The 26,662-nt window shown below is 37.1% G+C and overlaps 1 protein-coding gene across 2 annotated transcripts in view; it reads left to right on the top strand.

Annotated features, from left to right (window-relative positions):
* The window catches only part of ZMAT1 (zinc finger matrin-type 1), a 56,292-nt gene extending 50,882 nt beyond the window's left edge, over window positions 1-5,410 (top strand). For both annotated transcript variants that reach the window (XM_053579597.1, XM_053579598.1), the window contains one exon: window positions 2,907-5,410. In XM_053579597.1, the coding sequence (XP_053435572.1) occupies window positions 2,907-4,233 (1,327 nt within the window). In that variant the 3' untranslated portion in view covers window positions 4,234-5,410. The remainder of the gene's footprint in view (window positions 1-2,906) is intronic.
* Window positions 5,411-26,662: the final 21,252 nt, after the last annotated feature.

The following is a 26,662-nucleotide window of genomic DNA, read 5'->3' as shown; positions in this document are numbered from 1 at the left end:
ATTAGGGGAAATACTCCCTATTTAACAAATTGTGCTGAGTGAATTGGCTGGTGACTTGTAGAAGACGGAAACTGGACCCACATCTTTCACTATTAACAAAAATTGATTCTTACTGGATAAAAGACTTAAGAGTACAAGGGAAACACTTGAAGAAATTGGCCTGGGAGAATATTTTATGAGGAGGACCCCGTGGGCAATTGAAGCAACACCAAAAATATATTACTGGGATCTGATCAAACTAAAAAGCTTCTGCACAGCCAAGAACACAGTAAGTAAAGCAAGCAGACAGCCCTCAGAATGGGAGAAGATATTTGCAGGTTATGTTTCTGACAAAGGTTTGATAACTAGAATCCACAGAGAACTCAAACTTATTACTAAGAAAAGAACAAGTGATCCCATTTCAAGTCTCTGGGCAAGAGACTTGAACAGAAGCTTCTTTGAAGAAGACAGGCGCATGGCCTACACACACATGAAAAAATGCCCATCATCTTTAATCATCAGAGAAATGCAAATCAAAACCACTTTGAGATATTATCTAACTCCAGTAAGAATAGCCTGTATAAAAGAATCCCAAAACTACAAATGTTGGTGTGGATGTGGAGAAAGGGGGAGAAAAGGGAACCCTTTTGCACTGCAGGTGGGAATGCAAACTAATACATTCCTTTTGGAAAGAAGTTTAGAGAACACTTAGGGAACTAAAAGTAGACCTGCCATTTGATCCTGCAATTCTTCTACTAGGTATATATCCAGAAGACCAAAAATCACTTTACAACAAAGATATTTGCACCAGAATGTTTATTGAAGCCCAGTTCATAATTGCCAAGTCATGGAAGCAGCCCAAGTGCCCACGGATCCATGAATGGATTAACTAATTTTGGTATATGTACACCATGAAATATTATGCAGCCTTAAAAAAGATAGAGATATTACCTCTTTTATGTTTACATGGATGGAGCTGGAACATATTCTTCTGAGTAAAGTATCTCAAGAATGAAAGAAAAAGTATCCAGTGTACTCAGTACTATTATGAAACCAATATATAATCACCCACACTTTCAAATGAAAGATAAAATACAACTATAGCCCAGGATGGAAGAGGGAAGAGGAGAGGAGGGAGGAGATTGGGTAGAGGGAGGGTAATGGGTGGGACATCACCTATGGTGCATATTGCAAGGGTACATGTGAAATCTATTAAGGGTAGAGTATAAGTGTCTTAACACATTAATTAAGTAAGTGAGGTGAAGGCTATGTAACAGTTTGATGTAAGCATTCTAAATTGTATATAAAATCAGCACATTGTACCCCATAAATGCATTAATGTACACAGTTATGATTTAATAAAAAAATTAAGAGGAAAAAAACCCAAAATACCAGATCTATCTTTCTACCAAGTACATTACTTTGGACAACTCTATTAAAAGATTATTATGATGAAATGTAATATGTCCAAAGTTCCTGGCCTAGAACATAGTTGGAGGTCAACAAATGTTTAATCCATTCTATTATATTATTTTAAGGACAAGAGAATTGAATGGACGGTTGGCGACTGGGTAGTTCAGGTAGCAGGACAGAGGGGCATTTAACTATTATACATTTTGCTTTTTGCTGTTAAAAAATCAAGACATGGTATTTTGTTACATTATTTTATTCAAGTAGGAAATATTTGTATCATTTGAGTTCAAATACTTAGGAGTTAGATTTTGTGACTTGCAAAATTAACCTACATTTAGACCCTGTTTTTGTTTAAGGAACAGGGTCTCACTATGTTGTCCACACTGGATTTCAGTGTGTAAGCACAGGTATCATCTTGGTATACTACAGCCTGGAATTCCTGAGCTCAAGTGACCTTCCTGCCTTAGCCTCCCAAGGAGCTGGAACTACAGAGAGCCCATGCTACTATTTCTGAATAGATTTAGGATTTAGCCTTTTGTGGGGGGAATTGTTGATTGCTGAACTTTATTTGAATAGTAACAGTAACATGACCAAGGAAAACAAACCTAAAGAATCATGTTCAACCAGATTAAATGCCTTCTTATCAATATTACAGGCTTTTCTTTCATTTTAATAGATTTAGAGTGTACAAGTTGAATTCTGTTACTTCTATACATTGTATAGTGGTAATGTCTGGGCTTTTAGTGTGCCCATCACCTAAATAGTGTACATCGTACCCCTTAAGTACTTTGCCGTCTCTCATCCCTTCCCATCCTCCTGTCTTTTAACTCCCTAATCTCCATTATGTCATTCTGTGTGTCCTTGTATAAGCATAGTTTAGCTCCCACTTATCAGTGGGTATATGGCAGCATTTACTTTGCTGTTCCTGAGTTACTTCACTTAGGATAATGGCCTCCAATTCCATCCAAGTTGCTACAAAAGACATTGTTTCATTATTTCTTATGGCTAAGTAGCATTGCATGGTTTATAGATTTAGATTAAAAGAAATCTGGAGGTTCCAGAATAAGTACCTATTACATTTATAGACCTATACAAGGAAGGAACTGACTAATTGAACCTTTAAGAAGGATATGAGAAGGATATGACATTCATATCAGACCATCTGTCAGGATATTAAATACTATTGGTCCTTACCCACACCTCCAAACATGTCTTAACATTTTCAGTATTACAACAGTAACAAATATGTCTTCTCCTTTATAACTACCCTCCTGTCATCCCAGGCCTGAAAAAAGTGATTTTTTGCATAAAAATTGCAAGGTATCTGAAGATATCTCACTATCATGTTGTTTCTTTTTGGCATAAAAAATCATGATTCACAGCATTTATAATGAGCTGAGTTTTTAAAATTTGTTGGGCTTTTTTTATTTTTCTGACTAATATTTTTGAGAACAAAGAAAATATTCAGAATAAAATAATCTAGTAATAAGTATTTTCTACTGTCTTCTTTACAGAGAATCCATTGTCATCAATTTAGTGAAGAATTCAAAGAAGACACAAGAATCTTACCAAGATGAGTGTGCTGATTACATCAATATGCATAAATCCAGAGGACTAGAGCCCAATACTTGTTTCAGAAAGATGGAAGAGAGTTCTTTGGAAACGCGTGGATACAGGGAAGTAGTTCATTCTAGACCCAGACATAGAATGTTTGAACAAAGTGTCCCATTTGAGAGTTTCCAAACATATACAGGATCATACAATATTTCACATGCAGTAGAAAACCAGTTACCTCATTCCTTACCAGCTCATTCAAAGAAGACATATGACTCTTTCCAAGATGAACTTGAAGATTACATCAAAGTGCAGAAAGCCAGAGGACTAGATCCAAATACTTGTTTCAGGAAGATGAGAGAGAACATTGTGGAAACTCATGGATACAGAGAAATGGTTGAATCTGGACCCAAGCAAACAACATGTGAGCAAAGATTTTCATTTGAGACTTCCCAGACCTACCAGCAACCATACAGTACTTCACCAGTGGAAAGCCAATTACCTCATTGGTTACCAGATCATTCAAAGAGGACATATGATTCTTTTCAAGATGAACTTGAAGATTACATCAAAGTGCAGAAAGCCAGAGGACTAGAGCCAAAGACTTGTTTTAGAAAGATAGGTGACAGCTCTGTGGAAACATATAGATATAAAGAAATGGTTGATGTCAGACCCAAACATAAAATGTTGGAGCAAAATCTCCCATTTGGGACTTTTCAGACCTATCCAGGACCATACAATATTTCACGAACCGTGGAAAACCAGTTACCTCATTGTTTACCAGCTCATGACAGTGAACAGGGACTAGACTCTAGTAGTTACTATCAACTCACCAGAAATTATTTCCCAGAAAAACCAATACCTTTGAGCCTTAATCAGCAAGAAAATAACTCTGGCCCATACAGTGTAGAATCTGAAGTTTACAAGCACCTGTCCTCAGAAAACAATACCAGTGATGACCAAGCAGGTCATAAACGGAGACATCAGAAGAAAAGACGACATCTGGAAGAACATGAAGAAAGGCCTGAGAAGGAGCAGTCCAAGCATAAAAGGAAAAAGAGCTATGGAGATGTAGATTTAGACAAAGACAAGAGCATTCGTCAAAAGAAAAGAGAGGGGGATAAAGTTGGGGTCAGTTCAGGAAAGCTTAAGCATCGAAAAAAGAAAAAAAGCCATGATGTGTCCTCTGAGAAAGAAGAACGGAAGCACAAGAAAGGGAAAAAAAAATCTGTTAAAGAAAGGACAGAAGAGGAAATGCTTTGGGATGAGTCTATTCTAGGATTTTGAAATTTTAGTTTTTTTGATCCAAGGATGATTTTAAGAAAATTAAGAGTATGTATTTAGATAAAAATAGGCATATCTTATGAAGAAAAGGAGAGGTAGATACAGTCAGTTTCAGTTCAGAAACACTTAGATTTTTTTTGTGTAAAAATTGAAATTGAGTTGAAAAAGAATTATAAAACCTAAACCTAGCTTCTAAGAAATAAGAACATCAGAAGAACAGAAGACAAAAAAGGAAACCTGTTGAAGAAAAGGTGGAAGAGTCAGTGTTTCGGGATGAGTCTACTCTTGGATTTTGAATTTTTAGTTTGTTTACTCAAAGATCAAAGTAAAGAAAATGGATATAGACAAAAAAAAGCATCAGACACAAGGAGAAGTAGTCAGTATCAGTTTAGGAAAACTGATTATTTTGGTGAAACTTAAAATTTAATTAAAAGAAATAATGGCTAAACCTAGTCTCTGAGAAACAAGAACATAAGAACACAAGAAGAACATAACAAAAAGAAATCAATGAAGAAAAGACAGATGAATCAGTGCTTTGGTTGGAATGAGTCTACATTTGGATTGCGAACTTTATAGTTTTGTTCCCTCAAGGTTGAAGAAATAGGTTGAAACCTTTGGTTTCATAAAATTAATGTTATTTGAATTTCTCTATGTGGACAGTTACTTTAATATTGAACAAAAGCCAAGTGAAGTTAAAGTATTCGATATGCCTTTTCCTCAAGTTACTTTCCATCATTTTCTTTAAAAAAAGAAAAAAAAATACATATTTCTTACATATAATGTAATTTCCCTAAGTGAAATTGTCTCTACTTCTGTTCATCTAATTGCTGTGATAGTGAATTATTTACTCACTGGAAATAATTTATTTTAAAAGATAATTACCAGGCATTGCAGAATTAATTCCTTTTTTGGGTTTGTGTTGGTGGTATTTTGTTGTTGTGTGTAAATTTATGTTTCTTGGTTTTTCTCCAAGGAAAATGTATGAAACAAATTAGACTGATTTTTTTTCTTTGTTAAATCTAATTTGCAGTGTATTTTTGTATTTTCTAGTTCTAAAAGTGGAAAATGAAACAGTCTATGATAAACTTAGATGATATATAGTTTTAAAAAGCTCTCATAAACTACTCATAGAAAATCAGTCTATATTCTGGAAATGTTTATATTAAAGTGTTTTAATTTCTACATGTTGTTTTATGTATATGATCATTTCTCATCTGAGGATCATGATTTTGGGAATGAAAGGGGCAATAGATAAACAGTTTGTATTTAATACCTCTAGGGAGATGACGCTATAACATTATAATAATTTTATTTCTTCTCTGTCTTATCTATGATAAGCTTAATATTCAATCTCAAGCTCAGTTTAGTTTAGAAACTAAATACTTGAAATTGAGGAAGGAAGAACTTGTAAGTGGTAGAGGGCCATGGAAGTGTGTTACATTAAATTGTTTGATTTTAACAATTTTATTTTTAATTTTGGTGCTCCATTTTTTTATGATCAGCACCTCCTATAAGCATTTAAGCAAAACTGTTGTATAGCAAAAAGTGTAATGGCTTGGGAATACAAATCCTGGGATTCTGATCTCAGTTGCAATGTCAAGTTCCTGTGTGATCTTGTGAGAATATCACTGGACTCCAACATGGAGTCACCAGGAACAGGAAAAAATAGTTGATAACATTCCCTTCATGTGTTAATACTATCAAAAAAGCAAAGAAGTTCAGATGGTAATATATCTGCATTTAGTAGTTGGGTTTTTTCTTTGAGATTTGAATAAAATGATAAATGTGAGTTGAGACGTAATAATTGATTTGGTTTATACCTTGTTGGATGAATAGTCCCAATGAGAGTCAGGCCATTCCCAAATCAACTTTTCTTGTATGACACTTGGTATAAGATTATTTTATGATACAAAATCACTCCCCTCCCCTTTTAAAAACTCATCTGGTATACTAGGGGAATGAGAAGGGAAAGAATAACCAGGTTAAAACAAGTAGACTGAATTATCAGCCACAAATTGTAAGTTTTCTTTTCTGAATATACTAGCACTTTTTCGCAGAAAGCACAAGGTAAGACCAATTGAGTTGCTAGCATTTTTTAAATTGATAAATTATTTTTCAGAAGTTTATTTTGTGTTTAAAGCTGGGGGGATTCACAAAAATGTAAGAATATTCACTAAGATTATGGTGATCTTTTAAAAATGAATACGGTGATTCATTAAAATTAGCTGCACACAATTTTAATGTATAGTTTTAATGTATAGTGGGTAAATCATGCAAATGTTAAGAATTACAACCATTTAGATTGGGCAATATGGTAAGTGGTGGTAAGAAAAAGTGTGTGGTATTGATTACAGTCTTAGAGAATTCATCAGTGGCTTACTCTAGAAGTGGTTTTCAAAACTTTTAGAACAGAAGCTTTTTTGCCAAAATAAATTTTATGTTTACCACACCATAAAATAAACTTTTATGTTAACCTAAAAACATTTTCTAATTGAAGCTCAGGGCAAAGTCCTAGAGCTCAACTTTGGTACATTTGCTCTGCTTCCAACTTCTGCCTCTGAGCACATGGAGGTAAATCATTAAATACATATGCAGTATCCAAAATGATCTCCACTTCTGGAGTTGATGGCTGAATCCACTAAGATGAAATTTAATAGAATAAGTAATAAATCCTACATTTGGGTATTTCAATACAGAAACATATTTGAGGAGACATAGTTTAAGATATTATATGTGAAAAGGTTGAGGGTTATATTACATGTTTTGTTTGAAAGACTAATACTACACATCTCCCTCGGATATAAAGTCACATGTGATCTGAGGCAACTATATTGAAGATAGTATTTGGAATAAGTAAATAGCACTTAAATTAAAAATAGCACTAAACTGGGCAGCGCCTGTGGCTCAAAGTAGTAGGGTGCTGGCCCCATGTGCCAGAGGTAGCGGGTTCAAACCCAGCCCCAGCCAAAAACTGCAAAAAAAAAAAAAAAAACTTAAACTTAAAGATAAATCTTGAACTTGTTAGAAAGTAAAAGAAGGGAAATATTGGCCAAATATGGAAGTAATTTTCAAAAATTGGAGCTATAGAAAAAAATAGACTGGCTGTGTGTGGTGTTTCATGCCTATAATCCTAGCACTCTGGGAGGCCAAGGTGCGAGGATCACTTGAGCTCGGGAGTTCAAGATCAGTATAAGCAAAAGCGAGACCCCATCTCTACTAAAAACAGAAAAATGAGATGAGCATTGTGGTGGGCATCTGTAGTCCCAGCTACTCCTGAGGCCGATGCAGGAGGATCACTTGAACTCAGGAGTTTGAGGTTTCTATGAGCTAGGGTGGCACCAGATCACTTTAGCCTAGAGAAACAACATGAGACTCTGTCTCAAAAAAAGAAAAATAGAATTGACTGTACTATTCTATTTTTCATGCATTGAATTGCAGGCATTGAACAAAAAAGAGTTGACTGTCAGACTTGTGCCAGGAAAGTACCTGAGAAAAAAATGAACACAGCTTCTGTTCCACAAAAAGCTCACAGTCCAAAAGAGGAAATGGACCAATGTATAGGCAATTGCAAAATAAATTTGATAAAGGCTATGACAGGAATGATGGAAGATGCTATGGGTAGCAAGGATAATAAGCTTAAAGGGATAGGAAGAAGGTGATCAGGGAAGTCTTCCCAAAGGAAGTAATCTGTAAGCAAGACTTGTATCTCTCAGTTCAAAGAGTAATTTCTTTGATATACCTACATGACTCTATAATTGGTATTTCAAACTTAATATAGCTAAATAGAATGCCTGCTTCTGCCATTACAATTATTCATCTTTGAGTTTCCACCATTTCTGTAAAACCTTCATCCGATTGCTTGAGCCAAAAACCATTTTTGAGCATCTCTTCTATCCTACATTTGACCATTACAAATTCCCCTTGATTATACCACCAAAATATCACTTAATGTTTAGTTGTCTCCATCTTCACTACCATCACCCTAATACCACATATAAGACTTCATTATTTCTTGACTAAGCTGAAAAAAAACATTGGTTTAAGAGAAATCGAAACATTGGAAGACCTGAATTACCGGTATGTGAGGAAAACTGCACAGAATCATCAAGAGATCAAAGACAGCTATGGTAACTAAGCCCCTGAGGGTTTCATAATTATCCAGCACGTATTTTCCTCCAGAAGAATAAATTCACATACAGTAAGAAAACTACTAGTTTCAGAAATGAAATTGAACAGGGCAGAAATATTGTGGGTGAAGGAAAAGAAAAGTGCAATATCATAGAGGATAGGGAAAGAAGCCAGAGAAAGCAGATCCCAGTGAATATTATGATAGCAAAATGAATATCTAAAGGTAATAGTAACACCTTGGAAGACAAGACCTGTGGGATGATGGTTTGTAAACCCATCAGAAAAATCCAAACACAAAACAGATAAAAACACCAACCTAGTATTTCTAAATGAGCTGAAAGAAAGAAAATACTTAAAGCTTTGAAACAGCATAAAATCAGAAAGGGAACACAAAAAGGGACAACAGAAGGATATGAAAGACAAAGTGATAGAAATAGAAAATGATTATAAAAAATTTTTATAAATGAAGAAAACTTGGAAGGAATGCAAGAAAAAAGAAACATTATTGTGAAGATAAAGAAATGAGGAAAATGAAGACAAACAGAATGTTTTAAATATACAAAAGATTGATAAAAGGAATAGATAAAAACCAATAGAGATACAATTAATTTTTTTTGTAATGGCTGCTGTTTTGTGCTGCCCAGAACTATCCCCAACCCTCTGCCATACCTTTTCAGGCCAGAGGCACTAATTTCCCTAAATTTGGGGGAATTGGCCTCATCTGAAGGCAACTGCCTCTCCTTAGGTTATGTTCTCTTCTAGGAGCAGCCTATATATGGTGGTAGGATAGGTATACAAACTCCCACTTCAATTTGGGGCTACTTTCAAAGCCATTCTCATTCAAAAGTGCCCCCATGGGATCATATGAAACCTTTGTCATGACTGTATTACAGTTCTGTTGCTTTATTTGCTACTTCTCCCTCTGTCACTACCTCACAAATGTTGGTGAACATGCTCCATAAATTGGCTACAAGCAAATCTTTCTCTTGAAGTTATTTTCCCTCAGAATTTTGCCTAAAACAGGTGGAAACAGAGGGGTCCTAGGGAAGAAATCCAAAAAATGATATTTTAGAGCCAGCAATGAGGATTTTGTCATTGGCATTAGGTAAAATACTGATGGTAGGTACTTCCTGGCATGGTATAGCAGTGTAGTTGTTAAAACTTTTCACCAGTCGATTCAACACCATCCCATTAAAATACCAACAACCTATTTTCAAGACATGGAAAATATGATGCTGCATTTTATATGGAACCAGAAAAAAAAAAAACGTATAGCTAAGGCAGTTCTTAGTAATAAAAACAAAGCCGGGGCATCACCATACCAGATTTTAGGCTGTACTACAAAGCCATGGTGGTCAAGACAGCATGGTACTGGCACAAAAAATAGAGACATAGACATTTGGAATTGAATAGAAAACCAGGAAATGAAACCAACAACTTACAACCTTCTAATCTTTGATAAACTAAACAAGAATGTCCACTTGGGGAAAAACTCCCTATTCAATAAATGGTGCTGGGAGAATTGGATATCCACATGTAAAAGACTGAAACTGGACCTTCACCTTTCTCCACTCACAAAAATTGATTCAAGATGGATAAAGGACTTAAATTTAAGGCATGAAATGATAAAAATCCTCAAAGAAAGAATAGGAAAAACACTGGAAGATATCAGCCTGGGGAAAGACTTTATGAAGAAGACTGCCATGGTAATAGCAACAACAGCAATAATAAACAAATGGGATTTAATTAAACTGAAAAGCTTCTGTACAGCCAAGAAGACAACAACCAAAGCAAATAGAGAACCTACCCAATGGGAAAGGATATTTGCATATGTTGCATCGGACAAAACCATAATAACTAGGATCTATACAGAACTTCAATTAATCCACAAGAAAAAAACCCCAAACAATCCCATACATAAATTGGGAAGAGAGATAAACAGAACCTTCTCTAAAGAAGACAGACGAATGGCTAGCAAATACATGAAAAAATGCTCATCATCCCTAATTATTAGAGAAATGCAAATTAAAACCACCCTGAGATATCTAACCCCAGTGAGAATGGCCCATATCACAAAATCTCAAAACTGCAGATGCTAGCATAGATCTGGAGAGAAAGAAACACTTTTACACTGTTGGTGGGACTGCAAACTAATACAACCTTTTTGGAAGGAAGTATGAAGAAACCTCAAAGAACTCAACCTAGACCTCCCGTTTGATCCTGCAATCCCATTACTGGGCATCTATCCAGAAGGAAAAAAAAAATCTTTTATTATGAAGACACTTGTACTAGACTGTTTATCGCAGCTCAATTTACAATTCCTTAAATGTTGAAATAGCCTAAATGTCCTCGAACCCAGGAATGGATTGGCAAGCTGTGGTATATGTATACTGTGGAATATTATTCAGCCATTAAAAAAATGAAGATTTTGCAGCATTTTTACTAACCTGGATGGAACACATTATTCCTAGTGAAGCATCACAGGAATGGAGAAGCATAAATCCTATGTATTCAACTTTGATATGAGGACAATTAATGACAATTAATGATGTGGTGGGGCATGGGGGAAGGGGAGAGAAGACAGAGAAGGAGGGAGGTGGTGAGGGAAAGGAAAAGAAAAAAAAAAGAAAAGAAAATAGTGACTAATTCTCACATAAATTGGATTTAATTTTGACCAAAGTACATTACTTAAACATTAATTTTTAATTCAACTTGTTAATATGTTGTTTAGGATATTGCATCCTCATTTATAAGTGAAATATGTTTGTAATTTCCCTTTATAATAATATATTTTTTCCAATTTTAATATCAGGTGTATCCAGATGAAGTAGAATAATTTTGAAGTATTTCTTCTTTTTCTATTGTCTATAAGATTTGGCATGATCTTGTTTTTGAAATTATGTTTTATTTTTATTTATAAATATTAGTTGTCTATTTTTTGAGACTTTGGGAAAAAAATATAAGAAGAAGTTAACTGATGACTCTATACTGAACCTGAACCTCAGAGTCAAAGCATTCTATAATAGACATACTCTTACTTGACAATGTGAATGTTACTTTTTTTGCATTATTATTATTATTGCTCAATAAAAAAAAGGCAGTGATACTAGTGGAAAGGAATGGAAAAGAATGTACATGCAAGTGTAATGTCTCAAGCAGTTGAGAAGGGAAATAGAAATTGTATGGAATCTGCTAACTTTCTGAGTGCCACTGATGTATTGGAGAAAGACAACGAAAGGCCAAAAGCTGAGAGAATTAATCATCAATTTAGGGCAAAATGTAAAAGTTAAGAAGGCATCCTTGGTAGCATATAAAGGACTTTTGTCTGCTTTCCTTCAATCTCATCTGTTCCTGAATACTCTGAGCTCTGGGATTGCCTGATAAAATATAGAAGTACCAGTTAAAATGAATTTCAAATAAAGTGCTAATTTTTATAAATATGTCCTATACAAAATTTGGATCAAACTTACACTTTAAAAATTATTTATCTGAAGTCTACTATAAATTTAACTGGATGTCCTGGTATTCATTTGCCTTTTCTTTTCTGAATTTGGCAACCCAACCCATTTCTCCTGTGGCATGAAGATGATATTTTTCCCTCTGACTTGCAAGACAACACCCCGTCCAGCATCTATTCCCATTATTCTTATTGGCCGCTGTGCCAATAACCATGATCAAACCACAACTTAACCTGGCCCAAGAAGTGTTGGTTTGGTAGGGAAAAATAATTAAAAAAAAAAAAAAAAAACAACTTGGAAAGAGCTTTGTGAGATTGGGCTCAAAGGTTAGACATTTGTGGCTGGACTAAGGGGAGTAGGGATCTCCAGGAGGAGCTCCACAGTCTGTGTGTGGAGGCGGTTAAAAATAGAGAGTAAGGGCAGCGCCTGTGGCTCAGTGAGTAGGACGCCGGCCCCATATGCCGAGGGTGGCGGGTTCGGACCCAGCCCCGGCCAAACTGCAACAGAAAAATAGCTGGGCGTTGTGGCGGGCGCCTGTAGTCCCAGCTGCTCGGGAGGCTGAGGCAAGAGAATCGCGTAAGCCCAAGAGTTAGAGGTTGCTGTGAGCTGTGTGATGCCACGGCACTCTACCCGAGGGCTGTACAGTGAGACTCTGTCTCTACAAAAAAAAAAAAATAGAGAGTAAGAATCGGCTTCCTATAGAAGGAGCCGCCTACTCAAGGGTGTATGCTGGGGAATATTCAAAGAGGGATAGGGTAAGTCCTAAAAAACTTGAAAAACAGGGTTATAGTTATTCTGTTTGGAGACGGGGTTGCTATGGCTTGAATGTTTTTGTCCCTTTCCATACTCCTGTTGAAATTTAATCCCCAGTGTAACAGCATTGAAAGTTGTGGCCTAATAGAAAGTGTTTAGATAACAAGGGCTCTCTTCTCAGGAATATATTAATGCCACTATAAAAAGGGCTTGCAGAAGTGGATTTGCTTTCTTCCACTCTTCTGCCATGTGAGGAACAACATTCATTTCCTCCAGATGCACCAAACCTGCCAACACCTTTACCTTGGATTTCTCAGCCTCCAGAACTGTGAGAAATAAATTTCTGCCTAGTTTCAGGCATTTTGTTATAGTAGTATGAAGTGTACTAAGACAGGGATCACTGAGGACTTCTAAGAAGAAAAAGACAATGAGAAGTTGGACTGGAGGATCTCTGATGATCAGTTTTAAATGAGTCTAATATTCTCATTAAAAAGTATTAGTATGAAGCTAGAAGGTGGGCAGGGAAGGATATAGGTAAGACAGGATCTGTGTAGTAATTGATACCAGGGACTAGGATGAGATGGTATTAAAAAGAACTGGAAGTAAGAGACTGGATTGTGAAGTTCTTCTGACAAGACTGAAATACGAGGCTGGTTTATAGATTCCTGAGAAATATTTGAACTGAGAGACAGGAAAATGGGAAAGCAAAGCCCTATTTCATATGGACTAATTTTAAAATGACCAAAATAAAAAGAAAAAATCAAACAAACTAAGATCGCAATGTGATTAAGGAGCCTTCAGATTGAAAGAAACCTAATGATTTTATAACAAATCCAAGTTGCTTGAGATATTTTAATTCAGATTAAAGAGTTTCAAAAAGAGATTAAGGGGATTAAAAAGTTTAAGTATGTAAAATTTGACCTATATAACTTGATGTCAATACAACTTTGCGCCTCAATTTAAGATAGGTACTTGGAAAACAGATGCTTAGAGTAGCAATGATGAATGATATTCTGGAAGAGTTGAAAAGGATTCCTCAAAGATCTATTATTCTGTAAATAAAATCATTAACACAACTCAGTAAAGGTTTGGTCCATTTATGTTTTCTTCCCTCTGCTTTTCATGAGTGTATTGATAATTAATATTAATATGAGGTATATTATTTCAAGATTCAGGAGAAAGTATTCCCAAAACATAAAAAAAAAATAAATTAATCCACCTTTCATTAGCTCATGCAAGATAGAACAGTGTGTCCAGGAAATCAAACTTGGTACTTGCCCCCCCCACCAAAAGATTAGCTGTACATCAATCTCAGGATATACAGATGAAGGTGATTCATTAGAAAAGAATGTGTAGCTGGTACCACAAAAAGAGATGGAGGAACATGAAATGTATAACACTTTACACCTCCATTTATGGGATGATGTAAACAAGCAAAAATTGAAGGATCCGTGAATTTCAGCCACCATAAAATGGGTGAATCTATAAATATAAAGACAGCTATGAGAGAAGAGAGAGTGGTGGATTATTAAGCTCTCATTCATCCTGAACTATTGCATAAAATAACTGAGAAAGTAATCCTTGTTTGATTTGAATATACTCCACATCATGTTTTTCTTTTCCAGAGCTGATGGAGCCTTTAAGAGCTTGGTTGAGGCAAAGCTTATTCCCTTTCCAGAAAAGGAGAAAATCCTGACCTTATATATTTCTGTATCTCACATTCAATGAAGTCAGGAGGTGACCTGAAGCTTTCCCTGAATTCACTTCAGTGCAGTGTCTATTATTCAATAACTAATAGAAAACTACCAAGTGCCCAGGTAAGTCACAGGGACAAAAAAGGGGAGAAAATGCTATATATTATGAGTAAGTCACATGGAGTGGTAAAGGCATTGGGTTCAGATTCTGAAGACCTGAATTTGGAAGACCAGTGTCACAATCACTTTAGGATAGCTGAAGCTGGGTCATTCAACATTTTTAAATTTTGCTTTTCCTGGTCTTTTACACAGAAACTGATATGAAGACAATTAAGGTCCTAGTACAGAGGACCTCTGTGGGCGGTGGGGGATGGGGAGAAGTGAGAAAGGGAAAGAGGGAGGGGGTGGGTGAACAGGGGATGTAGTATACCTTTTGGGGGAGGGACACAATTATAAAAGTGTCTTTATCTAACAAAAGCAATCAATGTAACCTGGTTCTGTGTACCCTCAGTGAATTCCCAACAATAAAAAAGAAAATCTCTTGGCTTGGCACCTGTAGCTCAAGCAGCTAAGGTGCCAGCCACATACACCAAAGCTGGCGGCTTCGAATCTGGCCCGGGCCTGCCAAACAACAAAGACAACTACAACCAAAAAATAGCCGGGCATTGTGGCGGGTGCCTGTAATCCCAGCTTCTTAGGAGGCTGAGGCAAGAGAATTGCTTAAGCCCAAGAATTAGAGGTTGCTGTGAGCTGTGATGATGCCATGGCACTCTACCCAGGGTGACCACTTGAGTCTCTGTCTCAAAAAACAAAAACAAAAACAAAAAAACACTTTACAAGGTTATTTGAGGATTAAATAAGATAATGCGTCAATGTAGTTTCTAACACATTTTGAATTCTCAATAAATGTTAATTAAATTATAGTATAAAGTAGAGAGTAGTATTAGAAAGACTATAGGTGCTAAATTACATAATGGTAACTCTATGTAAAAGCTTGTTCTAGTTGTCATAGCTGTCTAAAGGTAAAATGGGTTATCCCAAGAGGTACTGAATACTGTCAGTGTTAAGACTGGATGACTATTCAGCTAGCTTGTGCAGAAGGCTCTACAGCATTACTTGAAGACTTTGCTACCAACCTCACTCTCATTTCTTACTCATAACTTCACTCTTATTTTTTTTACCTTATTTTCCTTTATCTCTAATTTCACCACTTTTTAGTAAAAAAAAATCTATTTTTGTAAGCTGACTTGACATTTCTGAAATAAAGCCTGGTATAAATAAATGAATAAATAAATAAATAAATTTTACAAATTGATATGTGGCACAGGACCTGGCTAATAATTTAAAAAGTTACTAGAGGGGACTTGGTAGAGAAAGTCTAACCTCAAGGATGCTCGGGTAATAAACATAAGTCACACATTTCTTGCTCTAACACAGTTTTCAGGCTGCTGCTTTATGGGTAGGAATTTTTTAATTCTATAAACTAAAATTATATAACAGTAGATATGGATATGTCAATTGATAATTGTACTGCCTCACATTGCTTAAGGTTAAGTTTGTAAAATGTTTACACATGTCACCTTCATTATCCCTATTTCCCATTATCACTATTTCACAGATAAGCAAAGGAAAGTTTTGAGTGATGTCCCCCCAATTATACAACTCTCTACTTACTGGTAGGTAATATCTACATATCCATTTTGGCATGTTGAATTTGTGAAATATCACATACCCTGGGAAAATGGTACCACCTGTAAGAGTGAAACACTATCATTTACCAGAGATTCTCCCTCACCAAAAGCTTCTGCAATTTTCAAAATAATCTGAAGAGAAGAGAAATAAATAGCCCTTCTTTCTAAACTTTGCCCCTCCCAAAAGGAATGAAACTTTCACGTCCATCAAGGTTTAAATTCTGTGGAATACAGTGTCCTTTATGAGAATGCAAACTCTCTGTGAGGGGACATTTGTCACTATTTCTCCAATGGAAAAGTGAAGAGAGGTAATTGTAACTACCTCTCTTTTTTGAGTGCCAGTATTGAGCTAGACATTTTCATAAGTTATCTTTTTGAAATCTTACAGTTCTAAGAAAAAAGTTGAGGGAACGAAGGAAAGTGAGTTAAAGAGTAATTTAGTTCATTGCTCAAGATTACAGAATTGGGGCCAGAGCTGGAAATGGAGTCTTCATTTTTCCACCCACTGAAGCTGACCTAGGTAAATCTTTTTAATTAAAAACAGTAGGAACTGTGCTTTGGTCTCACGGTACTTTTAGGGGTCCATGAAAATGGTTTAATTTAGAAGTTGGTGTCACAACGTTAGAGAGACAAGCTCCAGGGCCCTGTCACTCTATAAAAGCAACTAATAGTTGGCAAAAACTTTCAGACTGAACTCTCATAGAACAACCAAGGGGAAGTTTAATGATGGTAAAAGCTGCAGCATTGCAAGCATTGCAGTAAAAGAGAGGTATAGCATTTTAAATGGCTCTCTTAATATACCCATTCCCCAGATCAGCAGCAGCCATGAAGATTCCTAATGTAGGTTGTTAAGAGCCAGAGGAACTGTGCAGACCTTATTCCAAAAATTGTGGTTATGTGTTTCAACTAGTTTGGCAGCTCTCTAAAGGACCATCTTAAGAACGTCCTTTTATATCTCCGGAGTCAGAGAGTTCCCATGGCTAGAGTAACTTCCCAGGCAGCATTTGCTAAAATTAACTTGGCTGTACAAAAGTGTCCAGATATTTAGTCAAACATTATTCTGGATGTTTCTGTGCCTGTGTGTTTTTTTATATATAAAATTAACATTTAAATCAGTAGACTTTGAGTAAAGCAGATTACCCTCTGTAATGTGGATGGGCCTTATCGAATCAGTTGAAGACCTGAACAGAACAAAGACTGACTTCCCAGAACAAGGAATTCTTTCAGCAGACTGCCATTTGACTTGAATTGCAACTCTTCCCTGGGTCTCCAGCTTGACAACCTACCCTACAGATTTTTGACTTGTCAAGCTTCCAAAATCTTGTGAGCCAATTTCTTAAAATCTGTCTGTCGATTGATCTATCTATCTATCCATCTATCTATCTATGTCCTGTTGGTTATTTTTCTCTGGATAACTCAAACTAATACAGATTTTGGTAGCATAAAATGGAGTAACAAACTGTAACAAATTCCTAAAAGTGTGAAACTGGCTTTGGTACTAGGTATTAGGTTGCGACCAGAAAAGTTTTAAGATGCATTTTTTTTTTAAGGTTAGATTGCCTTGAAGGAACTGTTGGTAGAAATATGAGCATTAAAGGTAAATCTGGTGATGGATAAGAAAGAAAAGAGGAATATGTTATAGAAAACTGGAGGAAAGACAATCTTTTTTGAATACATATAAAGTGGCATGAAAATTGGCTACATTGAGTTCTAATGTTTTCTAGAAAGTAGGCATTGTAAGTGATAAACTTGGATATTTAGAAGATATTTCTAAGCAAAAATGTTGAAGATATAGCCTGGTTTCTCTTTGTTGCTTCATGGTAAAATGTGAAAGGAAAGATAAATTTGAGAAGAAATTATTAAGCAAAAAGTCAGCAGAACCTGAAAATATGGAGTCTATCCATATTACAAAAAACGAGAAATCATGTTCTAGAGAAAATGCCAAGGGTGCACATGGACAATCACACCATAAAAAGATTACAGGTATGATTCATGAATCTAATCAGCCACCTCAGCCAGGAATAGACATGAGGTTATAACAGAAGAAACACTGCCAGCTTCTACAGAAGTGGATTAGGATAGCTATCAGACTTTTGGGATTATATAGGATGGCAGAATAGAGTTATGACTAAAGGCATGAATTACCATTCAAGAATAGATAAGAATGACCTCAAAGGTAGAACTGCCACTTTCTTGATTTCAGAAAGTAGGGTCACCTCAGTTTCAGTGGGCCATGCCACCAAGCTTAGGACATTGGGGATGGGGCTGCCACCTCACTGGGCCCAGAAGGTGGGGCTACAACCTCTGTGGGCTCAGGATAGAGTATCAAGCCAAAGAGGATTATTCTCAAGCCTTAAAATATAATGTAAATTTCTCTGCTAGGTTTGAGACTTGCTCAAGACCTGTGACCTCTTTCTTCTTTCAGATTTCTCCCTCTTAGAAGGGGAATGCGAATACCATGTTTGTACCACCATTGTATCTTGGAAGCAGACAATTATCTGGTTTGGCAGGTTCATAGCTAAAAGGAATTTTGCCTCAGGATGAATCAGACCTTAAATATCACATACACTTAATTTGGATATTTAGATGAGATTTGAGATTTCAAATTGATGCTGGATGAGTTAAGATTTGGAGGCTGGGGGTGGAGACAAGATGGCTGACTGAAGCCAGCTTTCCACAGAAGCTCCTGTCCAGAAAGAGAGTTAAAGGACAGAACTTTAGCAAGTAACCTGGTGGATTAGAGTTTCACCAAGAGAGAAGGTTGAAGAACGCACATCAAACCCGCTGAGACGAGCTGTGACACCAAGGATACAACCAAAAGGTACAAAATCCATCACCAAGTGGGCAGGAGTCCCCTCCCCCATGAGAACGGCTCAGAGTGCCCCACAAATAAATGGGCAGAGTTCAAAGGTCCTTCCACGGGAGAGACCATCTAAAAACTGGAACTACCTCCCCTACTAGGGTGCCACGGCATTCTCCTGCCAGGCATAAAACTGTATATATTCTCTACCTGCAACTCTGGTCTCCTAACACTCCCCTCTACTCTCACTCTGAGGTCTGGAAGCCTGTCCCTCAGGAGTCCAGATTCTTGGGTGATGTCTCGAGGGGTGTGGACAGGGCCTAAACTGAAGCTGGTCAGTGCTGACTCTACAGCATGGAAGTGAGGAGAGGATGGTGGGCTGAGAGAGAACGATACCAGAGTGGCAGTGCCCCGAGGCGCAGAGCAGCAGCCGTCTTTTGGCAACAATAGCACTCACTCCTGAGTATTCTGAAGCCACACCCCCATTTCCCTGGTCAAGAAGAGGAGGTTGCGCATCTACTCAGGTGGCAACCACCATGGAACAAATCTGGGACAGAAATGCAGGCCCCTGAGAAAAGGGTTTGCCTGAGATGGTACTGGCCTGGGTGGAGAGCAGGGACTAGAAATGCATGCGCAGAGCTGGGAAGTTCCCAGGGCAGGGCTGACCCAGAGGACCGCTTTACTGAGCCTAAGATGCACCTGAACATCAGGGGATCATCAGCCTATAGACAAAGGAAGACAGGAAGCTAGAACTGACAGGTAACTGAATACAAACCTGCAGGAGCAAAGACAGGGCCTGAGGCTCAGGCACTGGGAACTTAAAACAGCTTCTCTTCTGCAGGGACATTTAGCAGGGACAGAAATAAATTCCCATAAAGTTTTTCTGTTCTGTTCTGTCAGTAACAGCAATCAGGGGTGGGGCTGGAACTGAGTGAACACCCCCCCCCAGCCTCCAACAAGTGCCTGAGGTAGTCAGGCCTCACATCCCCTGCTAGATAGAGGCAGAGCGCAGAAGCCTGGCTGAGCAGAAATAGATTTCCTTGTGATTCAGGCAGGTGCAAACCCCTGGACTATCTATTCACTACAGGCAACTAAATCACAGCCCTGCTGGGCTATCAGTGACTGGGTGTGACAGAAGTGGAAGGTGGGGAAGGAGGCATCAACCTTCCTAGACTGATATACTTGCTGGGTGGCTCCTCCTGACTCCAAGCAGCACAAGAGCAAGCCATATCTGAGTAGTCACCATACTCCTGTGATCCAGTTGCCAGAGACCTTTTAAACTCTCCCACCTGAGACAGGTGCTGACTGAGACAACTGATTTGGACCTTCTGAACTGAGCCAATCGCCTGAGTAAAATTCAGGTGGTGCCTTGGCTGTGGTTGTAGGAAGGTTTGATTTTCCTTTTCCAATTGTTGCTTGTGGGGGTGGGGTGACTTAATTGCTGGTATTTCTCCACAGCTGAGACTTCTACCCAGAGTAACTGTTTCACAAGGGTCAAACAGAGACCGGCTAAAAACAAGACAGAACCACTTAGCCTCACCACACAAAACAGGTCCCCAATTTCTCAGGCCATAGCACTGTATGGGACCTCAAAAAAGCTCCAGGGGAAAAATCAAACGGTGTAAAACAATCATGGGGTGGAACCAGCAGAAAAACTCTGTTAACATGAATAACCAGAATAAAGCAACCCCCCCCCCACGGAAAGATATGGCAGATGTAACTGAAGATCCCATTTATAAACAGCTGGCTGAGATGTCAGAAATCAAATTCAGAATTTGGATTGCAAACAAGATTAATAGAATGGAGGAAAATTAGGAATTAGACATTCGATGAGCAATTCAAAAGTCAGAATTAGAAATTTGAGGAGAAATTCAAAAGTTGTCTCAAGAATTTAATGAATTTAAAGACAAAACCACCAAAGATTTTGAGGTAATGCAGCAAGAATTTGCAGCCCTCAAAGATCTGAAAAATACAGTAGAATCCCTCAGTAACAGAGTGGAGCAAGCAGAAGAAAGGATTTCTGACATTGAAGACAAAGCTTTTGAACACTCCCAAACTCTCAAAGAGGAAGAGAAAAGGAGAGCAAAAACGAATCATTCTCTCAGAGAGCTCTGGAATAATTCGAAGAAGGCTAATATCTGCCTCACTGAAATCCCTGAAAGTGATGAAGTGGCCTTGCAAGGCACAGAGGCCCTTCTCCATGTAATTATGAAAGAGAATTTTCCAGACATGTCTAGAGATTCTGAAATTCAGATAGCAGACAGTTTCAGAACCCCAGCATGACTCAATCCAAATAAGACATCCTCCAGGCATATCATAATTAACTTCACTAAAGTTAATATGAAGGAGAAAATTCTCAAAGCAGTCAGATGTAAGAAATCCATTACCTACAAAGGGAAGAATATTAGAATTACTGCAGATCTCTCTGCTGAAACTTTTCAAGCCAGAAGAGGGTTGTCATCGACTTTTAATCTCCTAAAGCAAAATAACTTTCAATCCCGGATCCTGTATCCAGCTAAACTGAGTTTCATTTATGATGGAGAAATTAAATACTTTAATGACATTCATATGTTGAAAAAAATTGCCATAACCAAACAAGCTCTACAGGATATTCTCAGACCTATCCTCTATAATGACCAGCCCAATCCTCTACCACAAAAGTAAACTCACTCAGAAACTTTTGATCAAACTCCAATGTCCACAGTGGCGAAAGGATTAAAAATGTTCACTGGACTTTCAAAAAACCTGATACTCAAAATTTTACCAGACTTATCAATATTCTCCATTAATGTGAACGGCTTAAACTGTCCTCTAAAGAGGCACAGGTTAGCTTATTGGATACAAAATCTCAGGCCTGATATTTGTTGCATACAAGAGTCACATCTTACCTTAAAAGATATATATAGGCTCATGGTGGAAGGATGGTCATCCATATTTCAGGCAAATGGTAACCAGAAAAAAGCAGGTGTTGCAATTCTATTTCCAGACACAATAGGCTTTAAACCAACAAAAGTAAGGAAGTATAAGAATGGTCACTTCATATTTGTTAAGGGTAATACTTAATATGATGAGATATCAATTATTAATATCTATGCACCCAACCAGAATGCACCTCAATGTATAAGAGAAACTCTAACAGCCATGAGCAACTTGATTTTCTCCAGCTCCATAATAGTTGGAGATTTCAGCACTCCTTTGGCAGTGCTGGATGGATCCTCAATAAGAAGCTGAGCAAAGAAATTTTAGATTTTGACCTAACAATCCAGCATTTGAATGTAGCAGACATCTACAGAACATTTCATCCAAACAAAACTGAATACACATACTTCTCAGCCCACGGAACATACTCCAAAATTGATCACATCTTAGGTCACAAGTCTAACCTCAGTAAATTTATTTATTTATTTATTTATTATTATTATTTTTTTAACCTCACTAAATTTAAAGGAATAGAAATTATTCCTTGCATCTTCTCAGACCACCATGGAATAAAAGTTGAACTCAGTAACAACAGGAATCTGCATACTCATACAAAAACTTGGAAGTTAAATAACCTTATGCTGAATGATAGCTGGGTCAGAGATAAGATTAAGAAGGAAATTGCCAAATTTTTGGAGACACAAATTATCAGAACTTCTGGGATACCGCAAAGGCAGTCATAAGAGGAAAATTAATAGCACTGCAAGCTTTCCTCAAGAGAACAGAAAGAGGAATGTAACAACTTAATGGAACATCTCAAGCAACTGGAAAAGGAAGAACAGTAGAAGAAAAGAAATAACCAAAATTAGGGCAGAATTAAATGAAATTTAAAACAAAAGAATTATACAATAGATCAATAAATCAAAAAGTTGGTTTTTTGAAAAGGTCAATAAAATAGATAAACTTTTGGCTAACCGAATCAGGAAAAAAAGACTAAAATCTCTAATCTCATCAATCAGAAACGACAAAGATGAAATAACAAGAGACTCCTCAGAAATTCAAAAAATCCTTTATGAATATTACAAGAAACTTTATTCTCAGAAATATGAAAATCAGAAGGAAATTCACCAATACTTGGAAGCACATCACCTTCCAAGACTTAACCAGAATCAAGTGGAAATGTTGAACAGGCCCATATCAAGTTCTGAAATAGCATCAAGCACACAAAATCTCCCTAAAAAGAAAAGCCTGGGACCAGATGGCTTTATGCAGAATTCTACCAAACCTTTAAAGAAGAACTACTACCTATATTACTAAACCTCTTCCAAAATATAGAAAAAGAAGGAAGACTATGCAACACGTTCTATGAAGCAAACATCACCATGATCTCCAAACCAGGAAAAGACCCAACAAGAAAAGTATATCACTAATGACTATAGATGCCAAAATATTCAACAAGATCCTAACCAACAGAATCCAGCAACACATCGAACAAATTATATATCATGACCAAGTCGGTTTTATCCCAGGGTCTCAAGGCTGGTTCGATATACGTAAATGTATAAGTATAATTCAGCACATAAACAAATTGAAAACCAAAGACCATATGATTCTCCCAATTGATGCAGAAAAAAACTTTTGATAATATCCAGCATCCCCTCATGATCAGAACACTTACGAAAATTGTTATAGAGGGACATTTCTTAAACTGATAGAGGCCATCTACAGCAAACCCACAGCCAATATCATATTGAATGGAGTTAAATTGAAATCATTTCCACTCAGATCAGGAACCAGACAAGGCTGCCCATTGTCTCCACTGCTCTTTAACATTGTAATTGAAGTTTTAGCTACTGAAATTAGGGAATAAAAGGCAATCAAGGGTCAGAAGAGATCAAACATGGGTGGGGCCACATCTATGGTGCATCTTAGAATGGGTACAGGCGATTGCAATAATGTACACAGCTATGATTTAACAATAAAAAATAAATACAATTAAAAAAAAAGAAGAGATCAAACATTCACTCTTCGCAGATGATATATTTGTATATCTGGAAAACACCATGGCTTCTACTACAAAACTCTTAGAAGTGAGAAAGGAATACAGCAGTGTCTCAACAAAATCAAAATTGATAAATCGGTAGCCTTTATATATACCAACAATAGTAGCTGAAAAAACAGTTTAGGACTCTTTTGCATTCACAATAGTGCCAAAGAAGATGAAATATTTGGGAGCTTATCTAACAAAGGACGTGAAAGATCTCCATAAAGAGAACTATGAAACTCTAAGAAAAGAAATAGCTGAAAATGTTAACAAATGGAAAACCATACCAAACTCATGGCTTGGAAGAATCAACATTGTTAAAATGTCCATACTACCCAAAGTAATATACAATTTTAATGCAATCCCTATTAACATTCCACTGTCATACTTTAAAGATCTTAGAAAAATAATACTTCATTTTATATGGAATCAGAAAAAACCTTGAATAGCCAAGACATTACTCTGAAATAAAAACAAAGCAGGAGGAATCATGCGACCAGACCTCAGACTATACTATAAATCGATAGTGATAAAAACAGCATGGTACTGACACAAAAACAGAAGTAGATATCTACAACAGAATAGAGAACCAAGAGATGAATCCAGCTACTTACCATTATTTGATTTTTGACAAGCCAATTAAAAACATTCAGTGGGGAAATGATTCCCTATTTAACAAATGCAGCTGGGTGAACTGGCTGGCAACCTGTACAAGACTAAAACTGGACCCACACCTTTCACCATTAATTAAGATGGACTCTCACTGGATTAAAGATATAAGCTTAAGACTTGACAGTGTAAAAATACTAGAAGAGAGTGCAGGGAAAACCTTTGAAGAAATCAGTCTGGGTGAGTATTTTATGAGGAGGAACCCCGGGGCAAATGAAGCAGCTTCAAAAATACAATACTGGGACCTTATCAAACTCAAAATCTTCTGCACAGCCAAGAACACAGTAAGTAAAGCAAGCAAACAGCCCTCAGAATGGGAGAAGATATTTGCAGGTTATGTCTCTGACAAAGGTTTTATAACCAAAATCCACAGAGAACTCAAACGTATAAGCAAGAAAAGAACAAGTGATCCCATTGCATGCTGGGCAATGGACTTGAAGAGAAACTTCTCTGAAGAAGACAGGCACACGGCCTACAGACATATGAAAAAATGCTCATCATCTTTAATCATCAGAGAAATGCAAATCAAAACTACTTTGAGATATTATCTAACTCCAGTAAGATTAGTCCATATCACAAAATCCGAAGACCAGAGATGTTGGCGTGGATGTGGAGAAAAGGGAACACTTCTACACTGCTGGTGGGAATGCAAATTAATACATTCCTTTTGGAAATATGTTTGGAGAACACTTAGAGATCTAAAAATAGGTCTGCCATTTAATCCTATACTTCCTCTACTAGGTATATACCCAGAAGACAAAAGTCACATCATGACAAAGATATTTGTACCAGAATGTTTACTGCAGCCCAATTCATAATTGCTAAGTCATGCAAAAAGCCCAAGTGTCCATCAATCCACGAATGGATTAATAAATTGTGGTATATGTACACCATGGAATATTATGCATCCTTAAAAAAAGATGGAGACTTTACCTCTTTCATGTTTCCATGGATGGAGCTGGAACATATTCTTCTTAGTAAAGTATCTCAAGAGTGAAAAAAAGTATCCAATATACTCAGCCCTACTATGAAACTAATTTATGGCTTTCACATGAAAGCTATAACCCAGTTATAACCTAAGTATATGGGGAAGGGGGTGAGGGAGTGAAGAGAAGGGGCTGGTGGGTGGAGGGAGGGTCATTGGTGGGATTATAACTGCAGTGCATCTTGCAAGGGTATATGTGTAACTTAGTAAATGTAGAATGTAAATGTCTTAAGACAACAACTAAGAAAATGCCAGGAAGGCTATTTTAACCAGTGTGATGAAAATGGGTCAAAAGGTCTATAAAACCTGTGTATGGTGCCCCATGATCACATTAATGTACACAGCTATGATTTAATAATTAACATAAAAAAAGATTTGGTGGCTGTTGAGATTGGGGCAAATGTATTTTGCCTGTGAAAAGACATGAATTTTGGTGGTCCAGATACTGGAATTTTAAAGGCTGAATTACATCCCTTTAAAATACATCTGTTGAAATCCTAACCCCCAATACCTTAGAATGTAACAGTATTTGGAAGTAGCATCTTAAAGAGGTGATTAAGCTACAATAAAGCCATTAAAGTCGGCCTTCAATCAGTCTGACAAGTATCCTTATATGAAGAAATTTGAACACATAGAAGGACACCAAAATTGTGTGAACACAGAAGAAAGATAATGTGAGAACACAAAATCAAGGCAGCCATCTGAAGGCCAAAAAGAGAGGTGTCGGGAGAAACAAAGTCTGCCAACAGCTTAATCTTGGACTTCTAGCCTCCAGAACTGTGAAAAAATAAATCTTTACTGTTTCAGGCATGCAGTCTGTGGTATTTTTTTATGGCAGCTCTAGCAAACTGATACTGCATTTAAAGATAAAATTATTGGCTGCAGCAGCATGGGACAAAGGACAACAGCCAAGACAAGCAATATCTGGCCAGGCATGGTGGCTTGCTCCAGTAATCTCAGCATTTTGAGAGGCCAAGGTGGGAGTACCTCTTAAGGCCAGGAGCTTGAAACCAGCAAGACCCTGTCTTTACAAAATATAAAATAAAAATTAGCCAAGAATAAAGGTATGTGCCTATAGTTCTGGCTACTTGGAAGACTGAGGCAGGAGGATTACTTGAACCCAATAGTTCAAGGCTGAAGTGAGCTATGATCAAGCCACCGCATTCCAGCCCAGAAAACAGAGCAAGATACTATCTATCTCTAGAAAAAAGCTTCTGAAGAAAATGTTTGGGAAAATACATATATGTGGAAATAAGGGCTTTTGAAACTACCTGTGTATATCAGGAAATCT

This window comes from Nycticebus coucang, chromosome X, assembly GCF_027406575.1.
Source record: "Nycticebus coucang isolate mNycCou1 chromosome X, mNycCou1.pri, whole genome shotgun sequence".
Classification (NCBI taxonomy): Eukaryota; Metazoa; Chordata; class Mammalia; order Primates; family Lorisidae; genus Nycticebus; species Nycticebus coucang.
The sequence above is the reverse complement of the archived record's forward strand: the minus strand, read 5'-3'. Positions and strand labels throughout refer to the sequence as shown.